The 22,696-nt window shown below is 56.8% G+C and overlaps 1 protein-coding gene across 7 annotated transcripts in view; it reads right to left on the minus strand.

The window, feature by feature from the left end:
* Positions 62-22,696, minus strand: part of SMG6 (SMG6, nonsense mediated mRNA decay factor) — a 214,292-nt gene continuing 191,657 nt past the window's right edge. For 6 of the 7 annotated variants that reach the window (XM_021067586.1, XM_021067587.1, XM_021067588.1 and 3 more), the window contains 5 exons: positions 18,656-18,802; positions 8,420-8,573; positions 5,304-5,515; positions 4,927-5,008; positions 62-1,852 (listed from right to left, as the gene is read on the minus strand). In XM_021067586.1, coding sequence (XP_020923245.1) covers positions 1,722-1,852; positions 4,927-5,008; positions 5,304-5,515; positions 8,420-8,573; positions 18,656-18,802 — 726 coding nt within the window. In that variant the 3' untranslated portion in view covers positions 62-1,721. Of the gene's footprint in view, positions 1,853-4,926; positions 5,009-5,303; positions 5,516-8,419; positions 8,574-8,603; positions 12,205-18,655; positions 18,803-22,696 lie in introns of those variants that run through there. The other variant, XM_021067589.1, reaches the window with a different exon arrangement.

Genomic DNA, 22,696 nt, shown 5'->3' on the forward strand with positions numbered 1-22,696 from the left:
TGGGGAGGCTCGGACCTTCCCTCCCCAGTCCCAGAGACAGATCAGCAAGAGGTCAGGCATGTTCATAACTAAAAATTTATTAAGGAAACAAGAGCAGTGCTGCCAATGGGACAGAAAAGAGATGGGGTTCCCCCCCCCGCCCCGCGCTCCGCCCGACCCGGTCATCAGCCCTCATCCAGGGGAGAGGATCTCAAAGGAGAAGCTGGGAAGCCTGTATCCCAAAGAGCCCCCAGTCTTCTGAGGCCCTGGGGGACTTACACTCCCCCCAAGTCAGTCACTGGCCTCGGCTCTCCTGCACAGTTCCCCCTCCTTCTGGCGTAATCTTGGGCTTCAGGGAGAGCACAGCCTTGCTTCCAGCCTCTGCATGGACAGAGAGGAGGCTCTGGGGCAGTCCCCCACTGGTCCCATCGAAATTTACTCTGGGCTCCTCCTCCAAACGCTAACCTCCCCGAAGTTCCCCTCATCCCTGTCCCTGGGTCGAGAGAACGCATTCCCAGTAGGAAGGAGGCTTTGAACACAGGTGCCAGCTAAGGAGGCAACCCCCAAAACTCCAAGGCCAAAGGGCCCCTCCCTGTGTCCGGTCGTCCTAGGGCAAAGCTAGAAACGGTGCAAACTCCAGGCTAAGCGATGCTCTTCCCAGGCACTGGCCCACTCCACCCTCAGGCTGGACTGGACCAGCCTGAAGGTTTCTCAGAGCACAGAGGCCTGGGGAAGATGGTCAAGGGCAGGGAGGCTTTACTAGGCTCCTGCCACAGGTCTCGCAGGAGGAGGACTGAGAGAGAGAAGCCCCATGGAAAGGAACTGAGGGGCCTGGAGGCTGAGGGGTCAAGGAGAAAGGAGGCCGAGGGGGATGGATGACTGAGGAGGGAGAGCGGGAGGGCGAATCGAGAAGAGTCTGAGGACGGTTTGCGAAGGGGGAACGAGAGCAAAAGGAAGGCCGGTGAGGGGAAAGGGAGCAGGGAAAGGCCACCCAGGAAGCATGGGCTTGAGAGCAGATGTCCCCGCCCTGCAGACCCAGGACCCACTGAGGGGAACACAAGAAGCTAAGTACAATGGGCCCAGACTGGCGAGGGCAGGGAGAGGAGCAGCAGGAAGCAGGATGGGTGTGTGGGCTGGGGGTGAGGTGGGTAGGAGACGTGGGGGCCGAGGGCTGCGGTTTAGGACATGGTGTTCAGAACCCAGCTGGGGTCTCGGGGGGAAATCCAGGCCTCAGGGGGAGAGACACACCCTGGGCACTACTTTTAGGGCAAGAGCAAAACCTGCTCGACACCCCCAGGACAGGGGTTCTGAAGAAGATGAGAGGGACCCATGACTTCGCCTGCATCCGATGGGAACCCTACCCCCTGCCCCACCTCCAGCTGAGAAAGCGGCCGAGTCCCGGGCTAGGAAGGCCTTCCCTCAGCCCCGGACCTGGACAGGGGGAGGGAGAGAGGCCGAGCATGGGCGGCTTCCCGGCTCACCTGCCTGCGGTTACTGCAGCTAGCCACCTCCCTGCTAAATCCGGCAGCCCAGGAGGGTCCCGGCAGCTTCCGCCCGACCCTTGGGAGGGGCTCTGTGAGGAGCAGCTCCCCCACAGCACGGCCACGGCGTGGGTTGGAAGAGGATGGTTTATTGTCTGGGTGGATTGGTGGCTCAGGCACGTGGGCATCTTCTGTGCTACACTGGGCGCCTGGTGGCCTCTCAGGAATGGTTCCGTAGGGGCGGGCCCCACTGCAGCCCCCTCAGCCCACCTGGGCCCACGTGAGGAAGGCCGGGATGTCCCGCACAGGCACATTCCTGGTCAGCGCTTTCACACGCAGGTTCCGGTCATCGGTCAACAGCACCACCTCCCGCAGCAGCCGGATTGGCTCCTCTGTTGGCAGAGAGAGCAGAGGGACTTCACCGAGGGCAGAGGCAGCGGCCCTGGCGCCCTCTGCCCTCCTGGAGGGAAAGCGGTCCTGGGGCCTCGAGGCCAGCCATTTTCTGGCCCTGCCGCAGGTCCTTTCCCTCGGCCCCGCCATGGCCGGCCTTCTGCTCTGGGCCCCCGCCTCCAGCACAGGCCCCTGCCGCCTCACGCCCTGAGAGCCGTCCGACCCCCCCAGCCTCTGCGGACCCCTCTCCTCAGGACTCGGAGCCGAGGGAGGCGCAGCAGCCCTCCTGACCGCATGGCCAGTCCCGGACTCACAATGCTCTTCTCCTGCCCCCGCCCCCGCCCCCGCGGCCAGCAGGTCGACGCCTTAGGTATTCAGAGGTAGAAGATTCAAGACACAGTGTATCCAGGCGCCCAGGGTGTGAGGAGAGGCATCAGCACAGGGAGCTCTGAGGAGAGGGCGAGGGTCCTGGCAGAGCCCAGCCAAGGCGGCTCTGACGCTAGCGCCCAAAGATGCCCTGGATTGCATAAAAGTAACCCAGGTCTCTGGTAAAAATTAGCTCCAAAGTTCAGAAAAAGGAAAGGCAAAGTCGCATCATCCTCCCTGGCCTCTCCCTCACGTAGTCGCTCTGTGTTGTCGCCCAGGGTGGGGCCGTGTATGTTTCCACATCTCCTTATGCGCATTTACAGGTTTATATACTTGTTATATAAGCTTTTCCCCGCTATACCATTACAATCATGCTGGCTGTACGTCATTCGAAATTTAAAGATCTTTCTTTCTCTATGAGCACAAACAGATAGCCTTCGTTCTATTTAGATGACTTTTTTTTTAGCAGGATGTCTTTCCCCACCTCTTTCCCCCTGATTCTCGAACCTTTTAATAAGGTATTGGGGAGAATTTAAAAACTGGGGCCAAATATGCACACAAGCGACATCCCCACCCCCTGCCAGGCCCCTTGGGTGGCACGTCCGCGCCTCAGTCCCAGGTTGGGTGTTTCCTGACAGAGGCCCAGCAGCCAGTGGGGCACAGGAAATGTCCTGCGGGGCTTACTGACCGCGGCTGGGGGGGCTGGGGGGGCTGGGGGGGTTGCAAACGTCCATGTCAGACCTGAGCAGCTTCAGGCTGGCCAGCTCCAGGCGATGAAGCTGAGAACTGGAGGAGTTCAGAGGAAGAGGGAGAGGCTTGCGGGGTCGAGGTGGTGAGAGAAGGGCCGAGGCGGAAGGAGGGTGTGGTGGGAGGTGCGGGGCGAGGGCGGCGGGCAGAGGAGATGCTCTGAGAGCGCTCGGCCGCCCCGTGGGGTGGGGGGTGCTGTGCGGACCGTGTGGGCTCCCACTGGCCGCCGGAGTCTCTGCAGCCCCACTGATCCTACCCTGGGACTCAGACCAGCCGAGTCCCAGGCCTTAGGTCAGCCAACCAAGGCCCGGCACTGCTGGCAGGGGTCTGCAGGGGTTTCTGTGGATACTTGGAGACATTTTTAACAATAAACATCCTCTGTTTTGACACTGGTAACTTCACTTTGTTAGAAACCAGAGACTGTCATCTTGTCAGGCCCCATCCGCCATAATCCACATGATTTTAAAATTCAACATCGTTTACACATAAACATTTGGTGATGGTTTCTCTGTGAATCTGACAAGTTAATCTGCTAAGAATTCACACTGACAAATGGGGTTTGATTACACCAGCCGTTGCTGATGTAATTCTGATAGGGGCGGTCCCCAGGATGGCAATGGGTTCCCGTAGGCTGTTTGGGGTGAAGTGGGGGTGGGGTGGGTGGGGAGACGCGTAAGGCCAAAGCCAAAATGTGTCTCTGCTAAGAAAGAACAGCTCTGGGTCTGGGTGGGGCCACGGCAGTATCTGAACCATACTTCCCAACAAGGCCTCCTGCAATCCTGCCTCCTCCTCCTCCTCAGAAGGTGCCCCTCTAGGAAGCGGCCTGGGAGCAGAGCCCAACCTCCTCGGCTGCGCTCAGCCGGGACTCCCTTTTACCACTCGGATGCTCCGGAGGGCCAGTACATGCAAGCCATGTGGGCTCACGACAGCCTCAGGTACAGAGACTTGGGCAGCAGTGAGGGGCTGCACGGAAGTGGGGGGGCGGAGGGCTGGGCCGAAGACAATCCCCAGGCCAACCTGGAAGCCAGGGCTAGGGAGATGAGCAGAGACAGGAGACGGGCGACAACAAGGAAGAGCAAATGCCAAGAGGCTCCATATCCATAGACAGAGGCCAAATGGTGGGAATTATCAGCTCTGCCGATGACGCTGAGCTAGGAGGTCCTAGGAGTTCCTTCCCAAAGAAGCAGCGTCAGCATCCTGGGAGCCAGGGGCAGAAAACACCCAAGCCTGGCTGCTTCTGAGGGGCCGAGGGGCTGCCTCTGAGGAGAGACAGTTCTGGGTTGAGGGTGAGGTGCTCGAGCACCTGGAAGAGAGCCTCTGGCCCCAACATGGGATTCTGCTCATCAAGAGGGTCTTGAAACCTGGGCCGAGGGCTCAGGTTGCAAGCTCTCACCTGCTTCCAAAGTGCTAGGTCACACAATCAGAGTCAGGAAGGCAAGGCCCGCTGCTAGCTGGGGAGGGGCTTCCACTCTAGTCCTGATACAGGGCAAACATTCACAGATGAACCGAGGGGGTGAGCATGGCCAAGAACGGGGAGGTGGGCCCCAGAGACCACTGGGGACTGTCCTCAGGGCGGCAGAGGGCTGGGCTCAGGAGACGATGGCCAGAATAAGCTACACTGAATCATAAAGACATTCTTGCTGTCAGAGAGCTCACTGAGGACCCAAGAAAGGAAATGGATGCACGCGGAGTGGGAAAGCTCGCTGCCCAGAGCCCAGCTTCCTGGGCTAGGCCCATCCCTGGTTGGCTGAGGGTCCGCCTGGGGCTGGGGGAGCTGTGACAGGGAGGTCTGCCTTCCAGGAGGGAGGAAACGGGGCTGGCCTCGGGCTTGTTACAGGGCCGGATTCTTGATTCCTTAAGCTTCCCAGGCCAGAGTCAGTGGAAGGAAACTCCCCAGGGCTGAGGACACCAGGTCGGGGTGGGGAGGGGAACGGATGGTCCCGGGGCAGAGGCGAAGCTGTACCTTTGTTGGTGGGCATGAAGTCCTTAGCCTTGTCTTTGCAGTAGTGGAGGCAGCAGGAGAGGATCAAGTCATCGTTGTTACCCTGGAGGAAGACAGGACAGGTGCCACTGGGCAGGAGGGGGCGCTGTGGCAGGAGGCACTGGTATATTCTGCCTCTGGGGTCCTGGGGAAGGCCGCATCCCAGTGTCCCTCCCATTCATGCCCTGGCCCTGCTTGGCCAGGTTCAACTGTGCCAAGGGTGATCTGAGACCCTCATGGGTCTCAGTGGTGGCTACCGCCTCGGCTCTCAAGTTACTGGCCTTCCTTTAGCCCCTCCCTCCCGGAGACCCTGTTCTGAGGGCTGGCTACAGGTGCTCCCTCTTTGCTGTGGGTCTCACCAGCTGGCCAGTGATGTCTTCACTGCGGAAGGCGATGGATTCAAGTTCATTGCCACGGCTGGTCAAGGCCCGCAGGCAAGAGTCCCGGCTCTCAAATCGCCGCTCGAGGAACTCAATGGACTTCCGGGCCTTTTCCTGTACCACACGGGCATAGCCCCCAGCGCGGTGGTCTGTCTCCTGCCCCTTGGCCAGGCCGTCCAGCTCATTGATCACTGACAAGACACAGTCCCACAAGGAATCCGCCTTAGCAATCATGGCTTCGTCACCTCAGCCTCGCCTTCCCAGCCAGCCCCTCCCCGGACCACAGAGGCCATCCTGCCCCACGGGAGTCTTCCAGGGAGACTGAGGGACCTCGGGGGGCAAGAAGTGTCCCAGACTTTGCACGGCATCCTATCCTCTTTCTGCTTCTTCCCCTGGGCCTCGTCCCCCTCCTGGGAGGAACTTAGAGGGATTTTTCTGGAGCTGCTGTGTTCAGAGGAAGACACCTGGCCCCTCTCAGCTACAGGACCAAATTGAGAGGGTCCCTCCGGACAGGCAAGGGTATGTAGCGGCTAGCGGGAAGGAGGCACTCTCCCTCATCCGCGAGGGCCCCCAACCACAGCGGTCCAGGAGAGGCGCCGTTCTAGGCCTGACCCCGGCAGATGCAGAAGCTCACCAGGTGGGGAGCAGCGGTTGCAGCCTCACTTGCAAGGATCCTGCTAGTCCCCTAAACCATACCCTTGGCACATCCACCTCCTCTGATGCTGCACGTGTGTGTGTGTGTCTGCCTGCCTATGTGTCTGGGACACGGCTTCATTTTCTGGTGAAGATTCTTTCCAAAATTCCAGCCAAAAGCCTGAGGTCAAGTGGGAAATATGCACTCCTTGGGGGCTCCGGGAGAGTTTGGGGTCTGAGGCCTCTCCTCGGTGCAGTGATTCATGGCTCACAGAGTCGGCATGAGCATGCTGTTCCATGGTGAGCCTGGCACTCACTGTCTGGGTATTCAGAGACACTTTCTGGAAAGGGCCCTTGTGGGAACACACACACACACACACACACACACACACACACACACACACACACACACACACACACAAAACCATGCTTTCAGCAACCTGAGGCTGCACTATCCACGCAATGTATGGCTGAGGCTGGGGAGTAGTGGTGGATGGGTGTATGGCACAGCAAACAGAACATCAAACATGAAAAACTGGTATTCTATCCCAAAATCTGCTTTCCTGCTTCCAAACTAAACAGGCTTCAAAGGGGAAGCTTGTTTGTGCTTCTGCACCAGGCGGGGCTTCTTGGTGCTGGGGTCAGGCCTAAGGAGCACGGAGCAGGTTAAAGAGCAGAAGAACCAAGCAGGGAAGGCTGTCAGCTTAACCCTTAATGCTCTAGGCACGGGGCAGGAGTCCACCGAGGGCTCCTCACTCAGCAGGAGGCCCTGCTACAGGCCCTGAGAGTCAGGTCCTGCCCAGCTGAGGACGGTTCGAAGAGGCTGGCCTGGATGCCGTGACAGGCCTGGCATCTCCCAGCCCCTGGGGGTTGGTCTATTTATTCAGCAGGGTCTTCTCCTCTGGGTTTGCTCACATTGCTCCCTCCCCACTGAATCTGGCCTTCCCCCCTCAACCATAAGCTCTTCAAGTCAAGAGCTGCAGCTCTGCCTTTCACTGGGTCCCTTGGGAACGAGGAGATCGAGCACACAGCAAGGGCACAATCAGTGCTGGGGACCAAGAACTGTGCCGGCCTGGGTGGCGTGTGAGGTTCCTCTCAAGACTTAGGGGGCTCCTGAGATGTCAGCAACCTCTCTGCTGTACCATTTCCTCACCATCTAGCATTAAGGGACCAATCCACTTTCTTTCCCCTGAGAATCTCCGGGTAGGCGAGCACAGGGAGAGCTGCCCAACCCCGGGAGCCGGAAAGGGCAGAGGGAGAGCGGCCACCACCCGACAGTCTCACTCTGCCTTGGGGAGACAGGCTGCTCTACTTCTGAAGAACAGAAAGCCTTCCCTTGGGTCTCAGGGCCTGGGTTTAGGAGGTTCTGGCCAGGCCACATGGGGAGGGGGAAGGAAGACAGGGAGGGCGGAGGCGGGCCGAGGGCTGCTTCAGTGCCAACATTCTCAGGTGGTGCTAACGTGTTTCCCACAACCCCCCAGGGCTCTATAGCCTCTGCAGGGCGGATGTTTCCTGCCCTTTGTTTCCACCCTCATCTGGCACTAAGACACTGGGGACTGGGAGGGAAGGCCCAGTGGAACATCTTGGCATGGATGTCAGAGGTGGCTTGGCAGGCAGACTGCCAGTCTGGCAGCTTTTCCAGAGGACAGGGTTCCCAAATGTGCTCCAAGTGGCTGCTGAGAACGGGAAGTGGAAAAGCCTGGGCTTCCAATCACCTCCTCGACCCTCTCCCTCCACAGGACAGCTCTTGGCAATATTAGCTCTATCAGTTATCTCCTGAGACTGACCCACCACAGGGCTCCAAGAACCAGGGGTGCCTTACACAGTCCCCTGGGCTCTTCTGGCCTGAGGGGGGGAAGCAAGCTAGCTGGGTCCCGAGATGCTGACCCTGTACCAGCACCAATGACCAGACAGTGGTAAGGGCCCAAGTGGCAGCAATCCACAGGCATGAGCCAAGGGCTTGCTCTGGAGGGTTTCCATCGGCCTTAGGGTGACACTGGCCAGAAGAATGCTACCTCGAACCAACAGAATGATCATGAAAAGCTACAAGACAATCAGACCAAAGGCATCTAACCACTTCAAAATCCTCCCAGCCTCCCTGCCAGACCACCCAGCAGCACTGCCGTTATCTGCCAGGGCTGAGTGTTTACCAATAACGGGAACCAGCTTTGCTGTTTTACTGCAAGCTTTATAAGGATAAAAACAAGGGCTGGGCTCATGCAGCCTCTGGTTGCTGGGACACAGGAGTCCATTTGCTCAAGCAGTTTAAGCCATGGATCAGCCATAATAATTTGAACTGCTTTGATTATTAAACAATTTTCCTTGCCCCACGCATTCCCTACTTCCCTGCAAATCCTGTCTTACACACACAGCGGGGTTCTGCTGGCCTGGCCCCCGGGCTGTGGGGCACGTGTGCAGAAGGGGCTGCTGCGCACGTGCAGGGCTGCTTGGGCCTGACTCACCGATGAGGGGCACCACCAGGATGTACTTCCTGCTCTCCAGCAGCCGGGCCAGGCTGGCCAGGTGGTCAATGAAGCCGTTGGTGTCTGGCACAAGGAACAACGGTCTGATCTCGAGCTCCATCTGCCTCATCTGACTCTGGTCCTCCAGGACAGCCTACAGGGACACAGAATGGTGAGTGAGCCAGTGAGTGAGCAGGCAAGCGGTGGGCGCGCCAGCGCCCTGACTCCGCGGTGTGTCAGCATCCTGCCGCGGCTGCCGAACCTCTTCCCCCTCCAGAGGGGCAGCCGGGACAGGCCCAAGGGCTGGGCGAAGCCCTGCAACAAAAATCAACACTAACCAAAAGGCTCGGGGGAACGGGGTGTGACCACAACCCTGCGTGGGACTGAGAAAGGACCCTGATGGTAGTAAAAACAACGGGTCTCTGAATCTAAGACCTCAGGCTAAAAATCGACAAAGGAGAGTTAGGTTCCCTGGGTACGAAAGCAGCTAAACATGTTATCTACACAGCAAATATGGGGGCACTTGTCAATCCAGACACTTTATACACATACATATAACCCAAATGGAATCCGTTATTTCAACTTACTTCACGGTGTAGCTGAAGGAAACAAACAAAGAGAGGATAAAGAGAAGAAAGAAAGATAGAAAGGAAACAAACTCCGAGTCCATACAAAAGAAGTGACCCTGACACCTGATCATCAACACCAAAGTGCCCCCCGTAAGTCCCCTTCGGTGGCCGAGTCCATCCACATGGTGCGATGGATTAGACCCAATGCACAGATCTGCAAAGGAACCACCCAGACTGGTGAGAGTCGCCACCATCCCCTCGAGCAGCACGGGGTCCCCTAAGCAGCGGCCTTCTGGGTTCTATCCCTGCTCCTCTGCCATGATCTACAATCTACATACTCTTATTTACCTGGTGTTTTTCTTTAAATTAACTTAAGTCAATTTACTTCTGTGGAACAGCAAATAATATCTGCGGCATCAGGCGTCTGACAGCCTAGGCCTGTGTTAACCAGCGCAAGATGAATTTCCACAGCAAAGTCTGCGGGTCCCCCATGCAGCACTAAAAACCCGCCTCACATAGCAGCTCTGGTGTCCTGGGCACCCCACCTCAGAAGGCACACGGCCTAGTGCTTGTTAGTCTTATGGATGCTCTCGTCTTTCAGGGAAGCTCCATGTCCATCTGGGAAAGCCCGAATCTCTGACAGGGCCTGGTGTGGCCGCGGCCCTCTCAGACAGGCCGTGGGTACGTCTGTCACTAGAGAACATGGCTACTCTTGTGCTGCTTCCTCTGCTGGGGACCATGGCCAAGAAGCAAACTGACTCGTGGGCATCTGCCCAGACAGCGTGCTCCCTGTACACAGAGCCTAAGAGGCTGGGCAAGCAGGTCCCAGCCCTGTCCTGCCCTCTCCTGGCTTCCTGCCACACATCAGCTTGCAGGGACACAGACGCCAGCACAGAGGAGGGAGCAGATGTGCGTGCCAACTGAGGTGGGTCCCACAGGCTGGGCCCTGGCCACTAACAGTCAGTGAGGAAGGTGCTCAGGTTTCACTGGCAATGACAGTAAAACTGAAAGGGCATGCCTTTGAAAGCTGGGGGTGGCTCCTCTGTGACCTGCTGGGGACCTCTCCCTATGAGTAAGTCGTTGCTGCCACTGCCACCGCAGCTGGTGGAAGGCACACGACGCTGGCAGGCACGAGAAACGCGGCTGAGGGGCTCAGGGGCCTAAAGTCTCCCCGCTGTTCCCACCTCCTCAGGGGAAAGCACCGCTGCCGTGGCCACGCTCCCAGGGGAGGGGGTCACTGGTCCTTCCAGGGGGCTGCCAGCTAGAAGGTGACACATGTTCCACTGAACTCAGCTTGGGTATTTTCTAAAAACTGACTTTGAATTGAGATGTAGTGACACTGAACCCTGGGACGGCGTGGGCATCTGAGCACAGGAAACAGCCCCACTCAGGGCAGTGGGCCCTCCGTTGCTCCTCAGCACGCCCATCGCTCATCTCCCAGGTCTTAAGGTTCTCCAGCCAGCCCTTCCGCTGCCAGGCACGGGTTTTTATTTTTTTTTGTTTTTCGTCTTTTTAGGGCCGCACCCGCGGCATATGGAGGTTCCCAAGCTAGGGGTCGAATCGGACTGAGTGAGGCCAGGGATCAAACCTGCAACCTCACGGTTTCTGGTCGGATTCGTTAACCACTGAGCCATGATGGGAACTCCAGGGACGTTTTGCTCAGCATCAGAGGCCCCCCCAAACCTCTTTCTGGGGAGGAGGGGCAGGACGGGCACTGTCGCCAGCCGGGGAGCTTGGGGGGGCACCGGCCCACAAAGACCTCCTTTGCATCTCAGTTTCCTGCCTCCAGGAATGACCCTCCAGCGCTGAGGCCAGGTCTGAGCAAGCGGAACTGGCTGCCCCTTTCACCCTGTGGGAAGAGTGAGCTCCTAAGACCTACAGTACTTTCCTTCCGTAAATGCTGGCAGTGGGCAGGAGGGTCTTTGGGCCACGTGGCCAAGGGAGGCTGGGGGCTGCGCCTACTTGGGTGTTCTGACGACAGGACGGAAGAAAAATCTAGGTGCAAGGTTCAGGGAGGCACTAACGGTCTGAGTCCTCTGAGTTGTGGCTCAGGGCCAGGAAGGTGAACAGAGGCCACGGCCTCTTAGGGAGGTGGCAGCCTTGTTGGTTCTCCAGGGGTGGGTGGGGTCAAGCTGGATGAGGGTGGTCAGAGCTGTGCTGCCACCATCCGGTCCCAGGGACACCCGCAGACAACTTCCCTTAACCTGGCTCTGCCCAGTGAGTCACCACACAACTGCTTCCTGTTCCCCACATGCCCTCCGGGAGTCTCAGGAGATTAAATGAGGTTGTTCCCCCTTCTCTTGGGGTACCGGTAGGCCTCTGGGGGGGGTCACCCCTGGCTCATGAGACGGGCCCAGTCCCCTTAAAAGGATGGCAGACGAGGAAGGACTGGGCGTCCGCAGGCCCTTGTCTGTGGGTGTCTGTGTTTCCGGCCCTCTCTGAGTGGTGCTGTGTGTGTGTGTGTGCGCGTGTGTGTGTGTTTAGCACTTGCCCTCCCAACTTTTCCAGATTTTACCCGTCAGATTCCTGGCAGCTGTGCACGGCGCCTGTGCCGGCCGTCACGTCCCACTCTGATCTCTGGGTCGCACGGTGAGAGAAGGACACAGGATGCGCAGGGAGTGAAAAAGTGATGTCGGCGGGGAGAGTGCCAAGTCCCCCTCGCAGCCATGGGACGCTTGGGGAGAAGGGGAAGCATGCTGCTGTGGAGTTCAGAGGCCGGTAGTGAGATTTATTTTTGTTTGTATGAGCAAAAGGCTGCAGAAGCCTCTGGTGGGGGTGAGGGGGGGGGCGCAACTGGAATGCTGTGATTCAGACGGACTGGCCCTGGCCTGGAGTCCAGTGTGCTGACCCGGAAGGAGAGCTCCATTGGAACCCTTCTCACTGCAGCTAAGGCTGGGCCACAGTGGTCCTTGGACAGTGAGCTGGGAGTCCTAGGAGAGGACGGACGCGTTGCGTCAGACCAGTGGCAATAAGGACCATAACGTCACTGAGTGTGGAAGAGGAGAAGACGACCTTAATCCTGCTTCTGCACGGCGCCAGGTCACCCGCTTCCTCTCAAGTCTGGAGGCTTCCTTGAGCAAGCTGGTGGGGAACTGGGAGAGAGACTCCGCAGTAACATCTGACGAGGATGCTAACAGGCCTGGGTCCCCAGGAAGGGCTCTTTCGCAGAGCAAGTTCCTTCCTGCAGATGGCGGGGATGATGTGGGGATGCTGACCCTTTTGGAAATTGAGACACTGAGAATTACAAACGAAGGTAATGCAATTAGCTCACACAGGAGTGGGGCAACTTATGAAGAACTTGGATCCCAAAACAGAGCCAGGTCAAAAGAAGGCCTTCTAAGGTCTTCCTTCTGCTTAAGGCACCACAGGAGTAGCTGCTTCCTTCCCTCTGCGGGGTGAGGGAGTCATTTATCCACAGGCCTCTCCGGCCAGAGCAATGTCTGAGCCAGAAACGAGAAGTCTGGGAACAGCAAATTTCCACACTCACCTTGCATGTCAAAGCATCTAGCCAGGTGCCCGATACACATATTAGAAACTTAACAAATGTCAGTGTCCTTTCTTCCTGCCCGGCTCCATTTTTCATCTATATTTCCAAGAGGGTAAACGTCTAGGGAAAGCACCAGGGAACAGAGCTGGAGATGGACAGGGGTGAGGCACAGACTGTTGGTTTATATCACAAGACTCACGGTATTCTTTTTTTTTGCTTTTTAAGGTCACACTCTTGGCATATGGAGGTGCCCAGGCTAGGGGTTGAATCGGAGCTACAGCTGTTGGCTTACACCACAGCCACAGCCACACCAGATCCAAGCTGTGTCTGTGACCTACACCACAGCTCACGGCAATGTCATATCCTTAACCCACTGATCGAGGCCAGGGATCAAACCCGCAACCTCATGGTTCCTAGTCAGATTCCTTTCCGTTGTGACACAACGGGACGGCAACTCCTGACTCATGGTATTCTTGGTGTCTATCTCTCTCTCTCTCTTTTTTTTTTCCTTTAGCTATGTGGAGGTATTTTTATTTTTTTGCTTTCTAGGGCCACACCCACAGCATATGGAAGTTCCCAGGCTAGGGGTCTAATCAGAGCTACGGCTGCTGGCCTACACCACAGCCACAGGAACACACGATCCGAGCCACGTCTGCGACCTACACCACAGCTCACAGCAACGCCAGATCCCATACCCACTGGGTGAGGCCAGGGATCGAGCCCCTGGATCCTCATGGATACTGGCCAGATTTGTTTCCACTGAGCCATGTCAGGACCCCCTCCCCTTTTTTTAATGGCTGCACCCTTGGCATATGGGGCCAGGGATTGAATGTGAGCCACAACGGGAACTCCCTGTGGAGGCATTTTTAAAAAAACAAAACAAAAAATGGGAAAACGGAAATGAAATATATAATAGGAATAGTTGGTGAGATAATCAACAGTGCAGGCAGGCATTCCTTCTTGAGCAGCAGCAGAAACCAAAGGTGCAGAGTCTGCATTTGCTGTAGAAAGCAGGCAGAAGCACTGGTTTCTATTAGCATCTTCATTTGGGGCGAGTTTTTGCTTAGGATCCCTTCTCTGGATATCTAGGGTCAGTGCCACAGAAGTTAACATACACCTGCTGCCTTTTTTCAAGGTTATAATTACGATGACGTGCCTGCTACTCCTAACTGCCCTTTCCTGATGGAGAGGGAGTGGCAGGGCTAAGCGTGCACTCCTGCGCTTGCTCCAGGCAGCAGCCTAAGGACGGTCCAGCCAAAAGCCTGACTCTTCTGCTGGAGGACAGGACCGTGTGGGTGCTGCTGGAGTCGGGGAGGTGAGAGTGGCTGCAGCAAGCTCTGGAATGGGCTTGAGTGGGGAGGGCGGCTGCCCGGCTCCTCAGGCTGATGTGCTTTCCTGCCCTGGCGTGAACGTGCCCCTGGCCTGGTAGTGCACTGGCTCCCACCCTGTCTCCGACAGCTAGGAGCCAGGGCTGAGTGTCTGCCTTCCGCTAGATTCCATACAGGTGTGGGGGGCTCTGTACATGCCCCATTGTTCCACAGCCTCCCCCCCGCCCCCAGCTGGGTGGCAGTGTGAATGGGCTGCAGCTATATTTAGACTGAAACTCCTGGGGCCACCACAAAGGAGTGACTGCATCTTCAGGAGGGTGGGTGGGCGGGAAGGGGACAGAGGAGTGAAGCTATTTTCAGAACACATGTCATTGCTGGCTACAGAGCAAGACTGTGGCCATAATGCCGAGGGAAACAATAGCTGTGGCCAGAGGAAGAGCCTGTTATGTTTCAGGTGGGATGTTTGCAACTGCTCAGGAAACCTGACCCCGCCCGACAGCAGCACAAATCACAGCAAAGCCTCGTGGAGGCAGAGAGGAGGCGGGGGATTCACAGGGCTAGGGCCAGTGTGAGGTGCCAAGGGGCCACGCCCCAAGCCCGGAGGAGGATTTTCAGTGACTGCTTTGCCCTGAGGGCCTCGTTCAGAATGAAACACTCTGACCAATTTCCCAGACAAACCATGTGTCCTGCTCTGGTCTCTGGACACCTCCCAAGAACAGCAGTGGGAATGAAAAGAACTTGGGTGGAAAGAAGCAAGGTGGGCACAACCAGCGCAAGATGAAGAGCTGTCTCAGGCCACAGGCAAAGCCTTGGCTGAGTCGGAGAGGGTGGCCTCACAGCCCTGGGTGGGCGGACTTGGCCCCCAGCATCCAGGGGCCTGCCTGGGCGCCGAGGCTCCAGCTGCACAGGCCCTGAGAGCTGCCCACACCCCTTTTCTGACCTCCAGTCGGCCCCACTCACCAGCCTCTGTGCAACGCCGGAAGCAGGGAGGCCAGGCCTCACCTCCCCCAGCCCCACAGATGAGCTTCGGCCCAGGGGTCTAGGTGGGAGCAGGGAAGTGGGGGTGTGGCTCCAGCCCCAGAACGCAGTTGGACTTTACAGCCAGCATGGGGGCCAGGAGACTTTTTTCAAGCCCATCTTCGTATCCCCTTCCCCAAACACGTGTGGTTCCTGTTTTGCTGCATCTGTAAAAGGCACTGGGAGCTGGGGACTTGCCTTACACCTCTCGGTTAACACCCCTGGAGACTGATGGAGTTCAGAGCAGTGTAATTTACAGCCCATCTCTCCGATCTTAATTCACCCGATGCTCCTCTCTTCCTTATTGTATTAGTGTGACCCAGGTACCTGCCAACAATAATGGCCTCTCCAGTGCAGAGCCTCTCCCCCACTCCCAGGACAATTTATACCTTTTCCTTGGGATTTTCCCCCCTTAAATTAAACAAAAAGAGGAAAAATAAGAAAAGGTTAACATGGGTTTGGAGCGCTGCAGCCCCGTGGTTCTGGGCAGGGAGCCAATGGCCCGAGGGCACACACATGTGTGCGCTCTCCCAGAAGGGCCTTCACCGGCCCTGTTTTACAGCCACCTCGGCACAGACTCCAGGGTTCACGCATATGGCCAGACAGATGTGTCTGGCTTACGTTCAAGGCTGGAAAATGAAGAATTATGGAAGTGAAGGGCCCCGGGCATTAAAGGCGGGGGGGAGGGAAGGGGGGGAATTTTTTCTCTGCTGAGAAATCCTCCTGTGGCTGTGAGGCTGGAGGAAGAAGGCTGACAGGAGGCAGGGCCGCCAGCAGCGGTGCATGTGGGGCCTGTTCTTAAAGGGGCCACAGCACCCCGGGCCCGGGCCGGCCCCCAGCAGGCCCTCGGTGCCTGGGCCTGAGCAGCCACGGGCACCGGAAATCAAGTCTCATGGGAGACCTTCTATTTGTCAGGGATTGCTTGTCACTGGAGCAACAAGGCAAGGCCGTGCCCCTGAGGCATGTGCTCTCACAGCAGCCTGCACCACCCGTCCGTGACAAGGCTTGCTTATCAACCACTGGCTTCTCCACTCCACTGGACGCTCGGGACGGGACGGCCATGGTTCGCCCCGGTGTCCTCTCACCACCAGCACAGGAGGTGCTCATCACAAACCGACTACACTGAGTGGAGGACGTGGGACCTGACTCCAAGGAGTTCACAGTCAAGCCGGGGGAACACGTCCAGAAATAAGTGTAACTTGAGACGTGATCTATGTTTCACAAATGAAGTATAAATCAGTGCCATAGGAACACTGAGCAGGGAGAGGAACTCCTCCTTGGGGGGAATCAGGGAAGGCTTCACTGGGGAGATGGGGTTTCATCTGGGGATTGAAGGAAGAATAGAATTTCAACAGGTAACAGGAAATGTGGAGCACAAGGAGGTGAGGGAACAGCATGAACAAAGACGCGAGAGTGGGAAAGGGCAGAGCACTGCGGACAGAGAGCGGAGGGAGGGTTAGTGCCATCCAGGCCGGAGGGCTGCAGTGTCTGGACAGCCACTGCTTTATGTGCACAGCCTTTCTTTCTTTCTTGTTTTTTTAGGGTCGCACCTGCGTCATATGGAGGTTCCCAGGCTAGGGGTCCAATCGAAGCTGCAGCTGCTGGCCTACGCCACAGCCACAGCCATACCAGATCTGAGCCATGTCTGCGACCAACACCACAGTCCATGGCAACACGGGATCCTTAACCCACTGAGCAAGGCCAGGGATCGAACCCTCGTCCTCACAGATACCAGCTGGATTCATTACTGCTGAACCACGAGGGGAACTCCTGTGCTGTCTTTCTGAGGCAGGTGCTGATAGCACTTTTGTCTTAGAGATGAGGAGAGAGGAAATTAACAGTAATAGTGTCACACAACTAGTAACGGTTCATGGGGGATGGAAGGAGTGTACGGAAACGTGGACCTGGAAGAGATGAGAAAGCCTTAGATGGCACGAGAAGGACTATGACTTTATTTTATGAGCCAAGCAAAGGCACAGATGACTCCTGAGCAGGGGAATGGCTCTTTTGGAAAGAGAATGATGACACCACATAAGATGCATTGGAGGCAGTGAGCCTGGCAATGCAGAGCATGTGCCACACAATCCCGGGAGCTGCTGTCCAGACTAAAGGTAACTAGGAGTCCCTGGACATGGGCAATGCGGGGCCTTGCTGGCTACGACCCAGTCAGCGCCTGGACTAGAGGAGCGGTAGTGGCAATGGGAATGGAGGGGAGGGAGGGGCATAAATGAGTGAACAGACAGGATCTGATAAGAAATGAGACGTGAGGGTAAAAGCCAGGGAGGAACTTAAGACGAGGCTCTCACTGCTACCATCTATTAACCTGCTAAAGTAAGATATCTGCTGAGGGCTAACTCTGTGTGCTGAACGGAGAAGACAAAAGCAGTAGCAAGAATGGTGGTGAGGAGACCCAGGATGGTGGCATGACCCGCAGACAGAGACGCAGGTCCTCACATGCGGTTGTGAGGACAGAGGGAGGCGGCTTCGGGCTCCAAAGCTACAGGGAAGTCAACTGTGATGGGACTTGACAAAGACAAGTACTTGGTGACTTCTGATGCAACTGTCCCCATAACTGTTGGGCGGAGAGTCAAGAAATGGAGATGGCTGCATGGACAGAACTTCCAGAACACTGATGGTGAGGAAAAAAAGGAGCGATAGGACACGCAGAAAGACAGCTTGAGGACAAAGCTTTGAGGGCCACGGAGGGTGGAGGAGGCAGCCGTTCCCACGATGGCGATGCTGGTAGAGTATTACACATGTGCTTCCAGCCGGCAGGCCTAAGGGCTGCCCAAAGGACGGCGATCCCAACTGCAGCCACTCCCCTCCCAGGGCAGCGCTCTGTCTGATGGGCACTGGGCCGCTGTCAGGCCACACCAGCCCCTGAATCAGCACAAGCGTGGGCCTTGCACTGTGCTGGGTGCTACACGTGCACCTGTGCCTGTGGGCCTCACAGCCATTCAAAGAGGGAGGTGCTGTCACCACTTTCATTTTGCAGGTGAGGAAACAGGCTCGGAGAAGTTAAACAATGGGCCCAAAGTCTCAGAGCGAGTAAGTGGGGGCGCCCAGGCTGACCTGGTTGGCCCAAGCACATGCACCACACTGTATACCGAAGGCCAGAGGTGGTCACAGAGAGGGCTGAAAACAGTCCCGAAGAGGACTGATGCGCCCTCCGGTCTGCAGCTAGTCCTAAAGCGGGAGGCATGATGGGCTCTTCCCTGCCTGCCCTGAGCCCTGCGTAAGAGGAGGCGAGCAAGAGTCAGACCTGGGAGAGCCATAAAGAAAGCCTGCTGGAAAGAAGGCATGGGTCCACCAGGGGGCCGGTGGTGCAGGAATCTTTGTGTGGACATGGAATGACTTCTCCCTGGAAAGGTTTAGTGTCCTGTCCGGAGGGGCTTGGCCATCAGGCTGGGAATCCAGACAAGCAGACTGTGGCCGTGACCCCGTCTCCGCCTGAGAATAGGTGTTCTCAACAGAGAATCCAGGGCTTCTCCAGGAGAGTCTGGACAAAGTTCAGGGGAACTCTGAAACCCCTGCAATTACGTGAAAGGTTGTGTGTGTGAGTGTGTGTGTGTGGTGTGTGTTCACAGATCATCACTGGGGGAGAAGCTTTCAGCAGATTATCTGAGGAGAACCTGGCCCTGCCTTGGAGCCCAGGAGGGAGACTCCAGGCACCAAACCAGAACTTAGTGGTGGAGGAAGAAAACGGGAACCAGACAGGACACCATGAGACTCCCCCTGAGGGGGTCCTGCTCATCCCTACTCCCCGCTCCCACCTCCTCCTGCCCTGGACAGACCACCGCCCACACGGCAACCGCGCTCCCCAGGCGGGCCCCACCTGGATCTTCTCCTGGCGACGCTGCTGCTCCGCTATCTTCCTGGCTAGAGCCAGCTTCTTGGCCCGAAGCTCCCTGATGTCATCCTCACCCCCGCTGCCTTCAGCCTCTGAATCTTCCTCAAAGTCTTCAATCACCACGTCCTCCTCCTTTGGTGGTGGCACAGGCCAGGGGAGAGAAGGGACTGTGAGCCTAGGGTACTGGCCAGACCCATCCTTCCGTCCCTCTCCTGTCCCAGTCCAGGCTCATTTGGCCCCAGAGGTGTGTGCTTCCCTCCACTGGGCAGCAGCAGGTGGAGAGACGCTGCCACACCTTTCTCCCAGGCAACCGCTCCCCTTCCCACTGCAGGGCCCTCTTCTCACAGACTCACGTCATGTCCACTGCCAGGCCTGTACTCACAGCCCTTCCCTCTGTGCACAGAACCCCAATACAAACTTTGGGCCCATTTTTATTTTGAAATCACCAAAGGGGAAAACAACAGAGAAAGTTAAACCACCCAATTTAAGCCTAATTCATGTTAATGATCTGAGAGGAATCCATGCTGGCTGACAGCTGGGAGTCAGACGCGGCGCTTCCCTGCCCCGGCTTGGCTCAGAGAGCGGATGTTGCAGCTCAGGAAACCTTGCCCTGGTCTCTTTTACAGACTGTAGCCTGGTGGTGTGGGGGCTGGGGGCCCCGTGATCAGAATTCACATGACATGTCCTTGCTCAGCTGCCCTCTGGGGGCTTGGAGAGACTGGGAGATGGCTGGCTAGCTTAAGGAGTCTCCTGCCAGGCTGGTGGGGCCTTCCCTAGGGATGGCACCTCCCTGCTTGCAGCCTCAGCTCTTAGAAGCCATGACTCCCCGGGTGGTCCCAGGCTCCATTTCTCACTCTTTCACTTTTGGCCTTGGTCAGGAGAGAACATGCAGCTGCCCCAGAGAGCTTCCTTTGAGGAACAGGGTCAACATGGGTAATGGGGTGATTTAATGGGAGAAGATTCCTGGGTCTGGATGACACTGGATAATAATAATGACCATGATTATGACAAAAACAGAGACCATTTACTGAGCGCTTATTATAAGGCCAGGTACTGGGCTAAGAGCTTCTACGTATTAACTCATTTAATATTCCTAACAGCCTGTGAATAGATGCTATCATCATCCTTCTCTTATAAATGAACAGAAGTTCCCTGGCAGCCTAGCGGTTAAGGATCTGGTGGTGTCACTGCTTGTGGCACAGGTTCTATCCCTGGCCGGGGAATTTCTTTTCTTTCTTTTTTTTTTTTTTTTTTTTTGCTTTTTAGGGCCAAACCTGTGGCACATGGAAGCTCTAAGGCTAGGGGTTAAATCAGAGTTGCAGCTGCCAGCCTACGCCACAGCCATAGCCATGCCAGATTCAAGCTGTGTCTGCGACCTACACCACAACACTGGATCCTTAACCTACTGAGTGAGGCTAGGGATTGAACCCACATCCTCATGGATATTAGTTGCGTTACTGCTAAGCCGCAATGGGAACTCCTGGCCTGGGAATTTCTGCATGTCGCAGGTGTGGCCAAAAAAAACAAAGTAAAACTGAGGTCTAAAGAGTTAAACAATTCGCTCAAGGTCACAAAGCCAGTAAGCAGCAGAGCAGGGATTCAAACCTTAGTGAGTCTGATTGCAAGGTCTGTGCTCCTAACATGAACACCAAGCAGCGCAGGTGGGGCCTGTGCAGCTCAGACTCAGACCCAGACTCGGCAGCTCAGCTTCGCCCGGCCTCCCACAGGCCCACAGGGATCCTGTTCAGTATGGACTGCCACGTCCTTCCTCTGTCCATCTCGCTGATATTCCAATGGACTCTCTTGGCTCAGAGTGGTCAGCAGAGTGTGTGAGTGGGTAGGTGATGCTGTGTCTTGGGAGCAAAATTTAGGGGTGGGAGGACAGGTGATTTGGCAGGACTCTGTTCTGCTCATGAAGAATGATGTCTGAAAGACCCTCCCCCCTCCGCTTCCTCTCCCAATCAGCTTAAGTGACTCAGCCTTGCAGTTTGGGGAGAGAGGAGACCTCAGGATGGGGCCAGAACTGCCATCATCCTAAGAGGCCTCAGGGGTCGGGGTGTTGTCCACTGTCACCACTCATCTGACGACCTGCAGGCTCCAAGGTCACAGGGCCCACCTCCAGAGGGGCCCAGGCCATGGGAAGGAAGAAGATTGCACATTCACTTCCTGTTCATGGGGTTAACCTGGACTGGAATGAGTGGAGCAGGGTCCCTGGCTGGTCTGTGGGGGACACTGCCCCTATCTGCTCTGATCAGGGAGACACAGTTATCATGGGACTTGGACTGAGCTGACTGAGGTCAGAGGAGGGTCAGCGAGGCTTGTCTGAGGTTGGCTCAGCTCTCACAGTGAACGAGGAAGTGCAGGGTTATGAAATTACACAGAGCAGGGTAAGCAGGGTTTCCCAGGGGCCACTAACATAAAGGAACCCAGGAGGCTCGTGGGAAAAGGAAGAAGTGGGCAGCATGGCGTGGGTCACAACCTTTGCCTGGTCAGTAAGCCTTAGAAGGAGGGCGAGAGCGTGGCCCAGCTAAGACCTGGGACGGAGAGCTGCTCTGCTCCTTGTGAGAGGGGCCGAGGACATTTCCTCCAGCAGTCCTAGAGCGCCACCTCGCCCACCTCTACTGGCTGCCTCGGTCTGAACGCGTGCCTCTGACAACTGACCGGGGCGCTACCCTGCTCACGCTTGCCTTCACGGTGCCCAGGGCTTGGGTGGCACTGCTCTGTCCCGCCTGAAGCCTGGACACTCTGACGGCTTTAGCAACCCCACTGTCTCCTCCCATTCTGACAGCTCATTCTTTCCCGTTACTCCCTGCCCAGGTTGCATCTGGAGTCTGGAATCATGGGCTCAGCTTTATCCCTGGAACCACCTCTATCCTGGAAGCTGAGCCTTGTGTCATCAGGGGTGGGGTGGGGTTTGGGTTCTCCAGCTATTCTGATGAAGCCTGGCCAAGACTTTGCTGCTCTGAAGACTCTGCAGCAAAGGTGGCCATTCTATCACCGCTTCAGATCACAAACGACAGCTTCCAGCTGACAGCTGGCTTCCCCGGCCTGTTGCTGATTTCATCCCACACCCCACCCTGCTCCACCAGGCGCTGGAGACTGCTGTGGGCCAAATGACTGGGTTGGCCTACGGGTGACCTGGCCTCTGGCTAGAATCGCTTCCGTCCCTTAAGTCCCACGTTCCTTCCCACCTAAGTTCCCTCTGTCTTTAACTGTGGGGCAAAAAGAAGGAAAGAGTCGACCATCAGGCAAAGTGCACACACCCAGATGCACAGCAGGGCAGCTGGCAGCAGCAGCAAATGCACTCATGCACCGACACCGTCCACACTCACATTTCCTCAGAACCCACAGACAGCAGGAGAGCTGGCAGTGGTGCTCAACTTAAACTGACACACAAACCCAGCACTCTAAGAACCACAGTAACAGTCACCCCCAGAGATACATGCGGGCATGGCAAGGCACCGCCAGGGAGTTTGGCAGGGGTGGGCACCCAGGCTGGCGGGTGTGCGCACACCCATACATGCACTCTGGACTGAAGCAAGCGCTACAGGAACAACCAAGGGCAAACAAACAAGAGGAGAATTCCTTAATCACATCAGGATGTGCAGGAGGGAGGGAGCAGGGAGGGAGGGTAGGCCGGGTGGGGGGGTGATTTTCCACACGGGGCCAGCAATGTCAGCTCTTCCTGTACGTGTGCTGGAGGCTGCAGTCAGGCCTGTGCTGCACTGAGCTCCACACATCCATAAACTTGATCCTCAGCCTGAACCCTAACACTCCCCCCCACTCCCTTTCCTAAGCCTCCAGAGCTGCACATTATTAAACTCTTTCTTTCCCTCCCTTCTCCTCCAATGTAACATTAAAAAGAAGCATCTGGAACTCGTAGCAGAGTGAGATGGAGGCACTGGGGTGGGACTGGCAGGAGGGGGCACCAGCAGAGTGCACTCCTGAGAAGCTGGCTGGTCACGTCAACATGGCCCCCGCTCTGAGTGGTTATAAATAACCAGGGGCAGACGCTGAAGCCTGGGC

This window comes from Sus scrofa, chromosome 12 (assembly GCF_000003025.6).
Source record: "Sus scrofa isolate TJ Tabasco breed Duroc chromosome 12, Sscrofa11.1, whole genome shotgun sequence".
NCBI classification, from domain to species: domain Eukaryota; kingdom Metazoa; phylum Chordata; class Mammalia; order Artiodactyla; family Suidae; genus Sus; species Sus scrofa.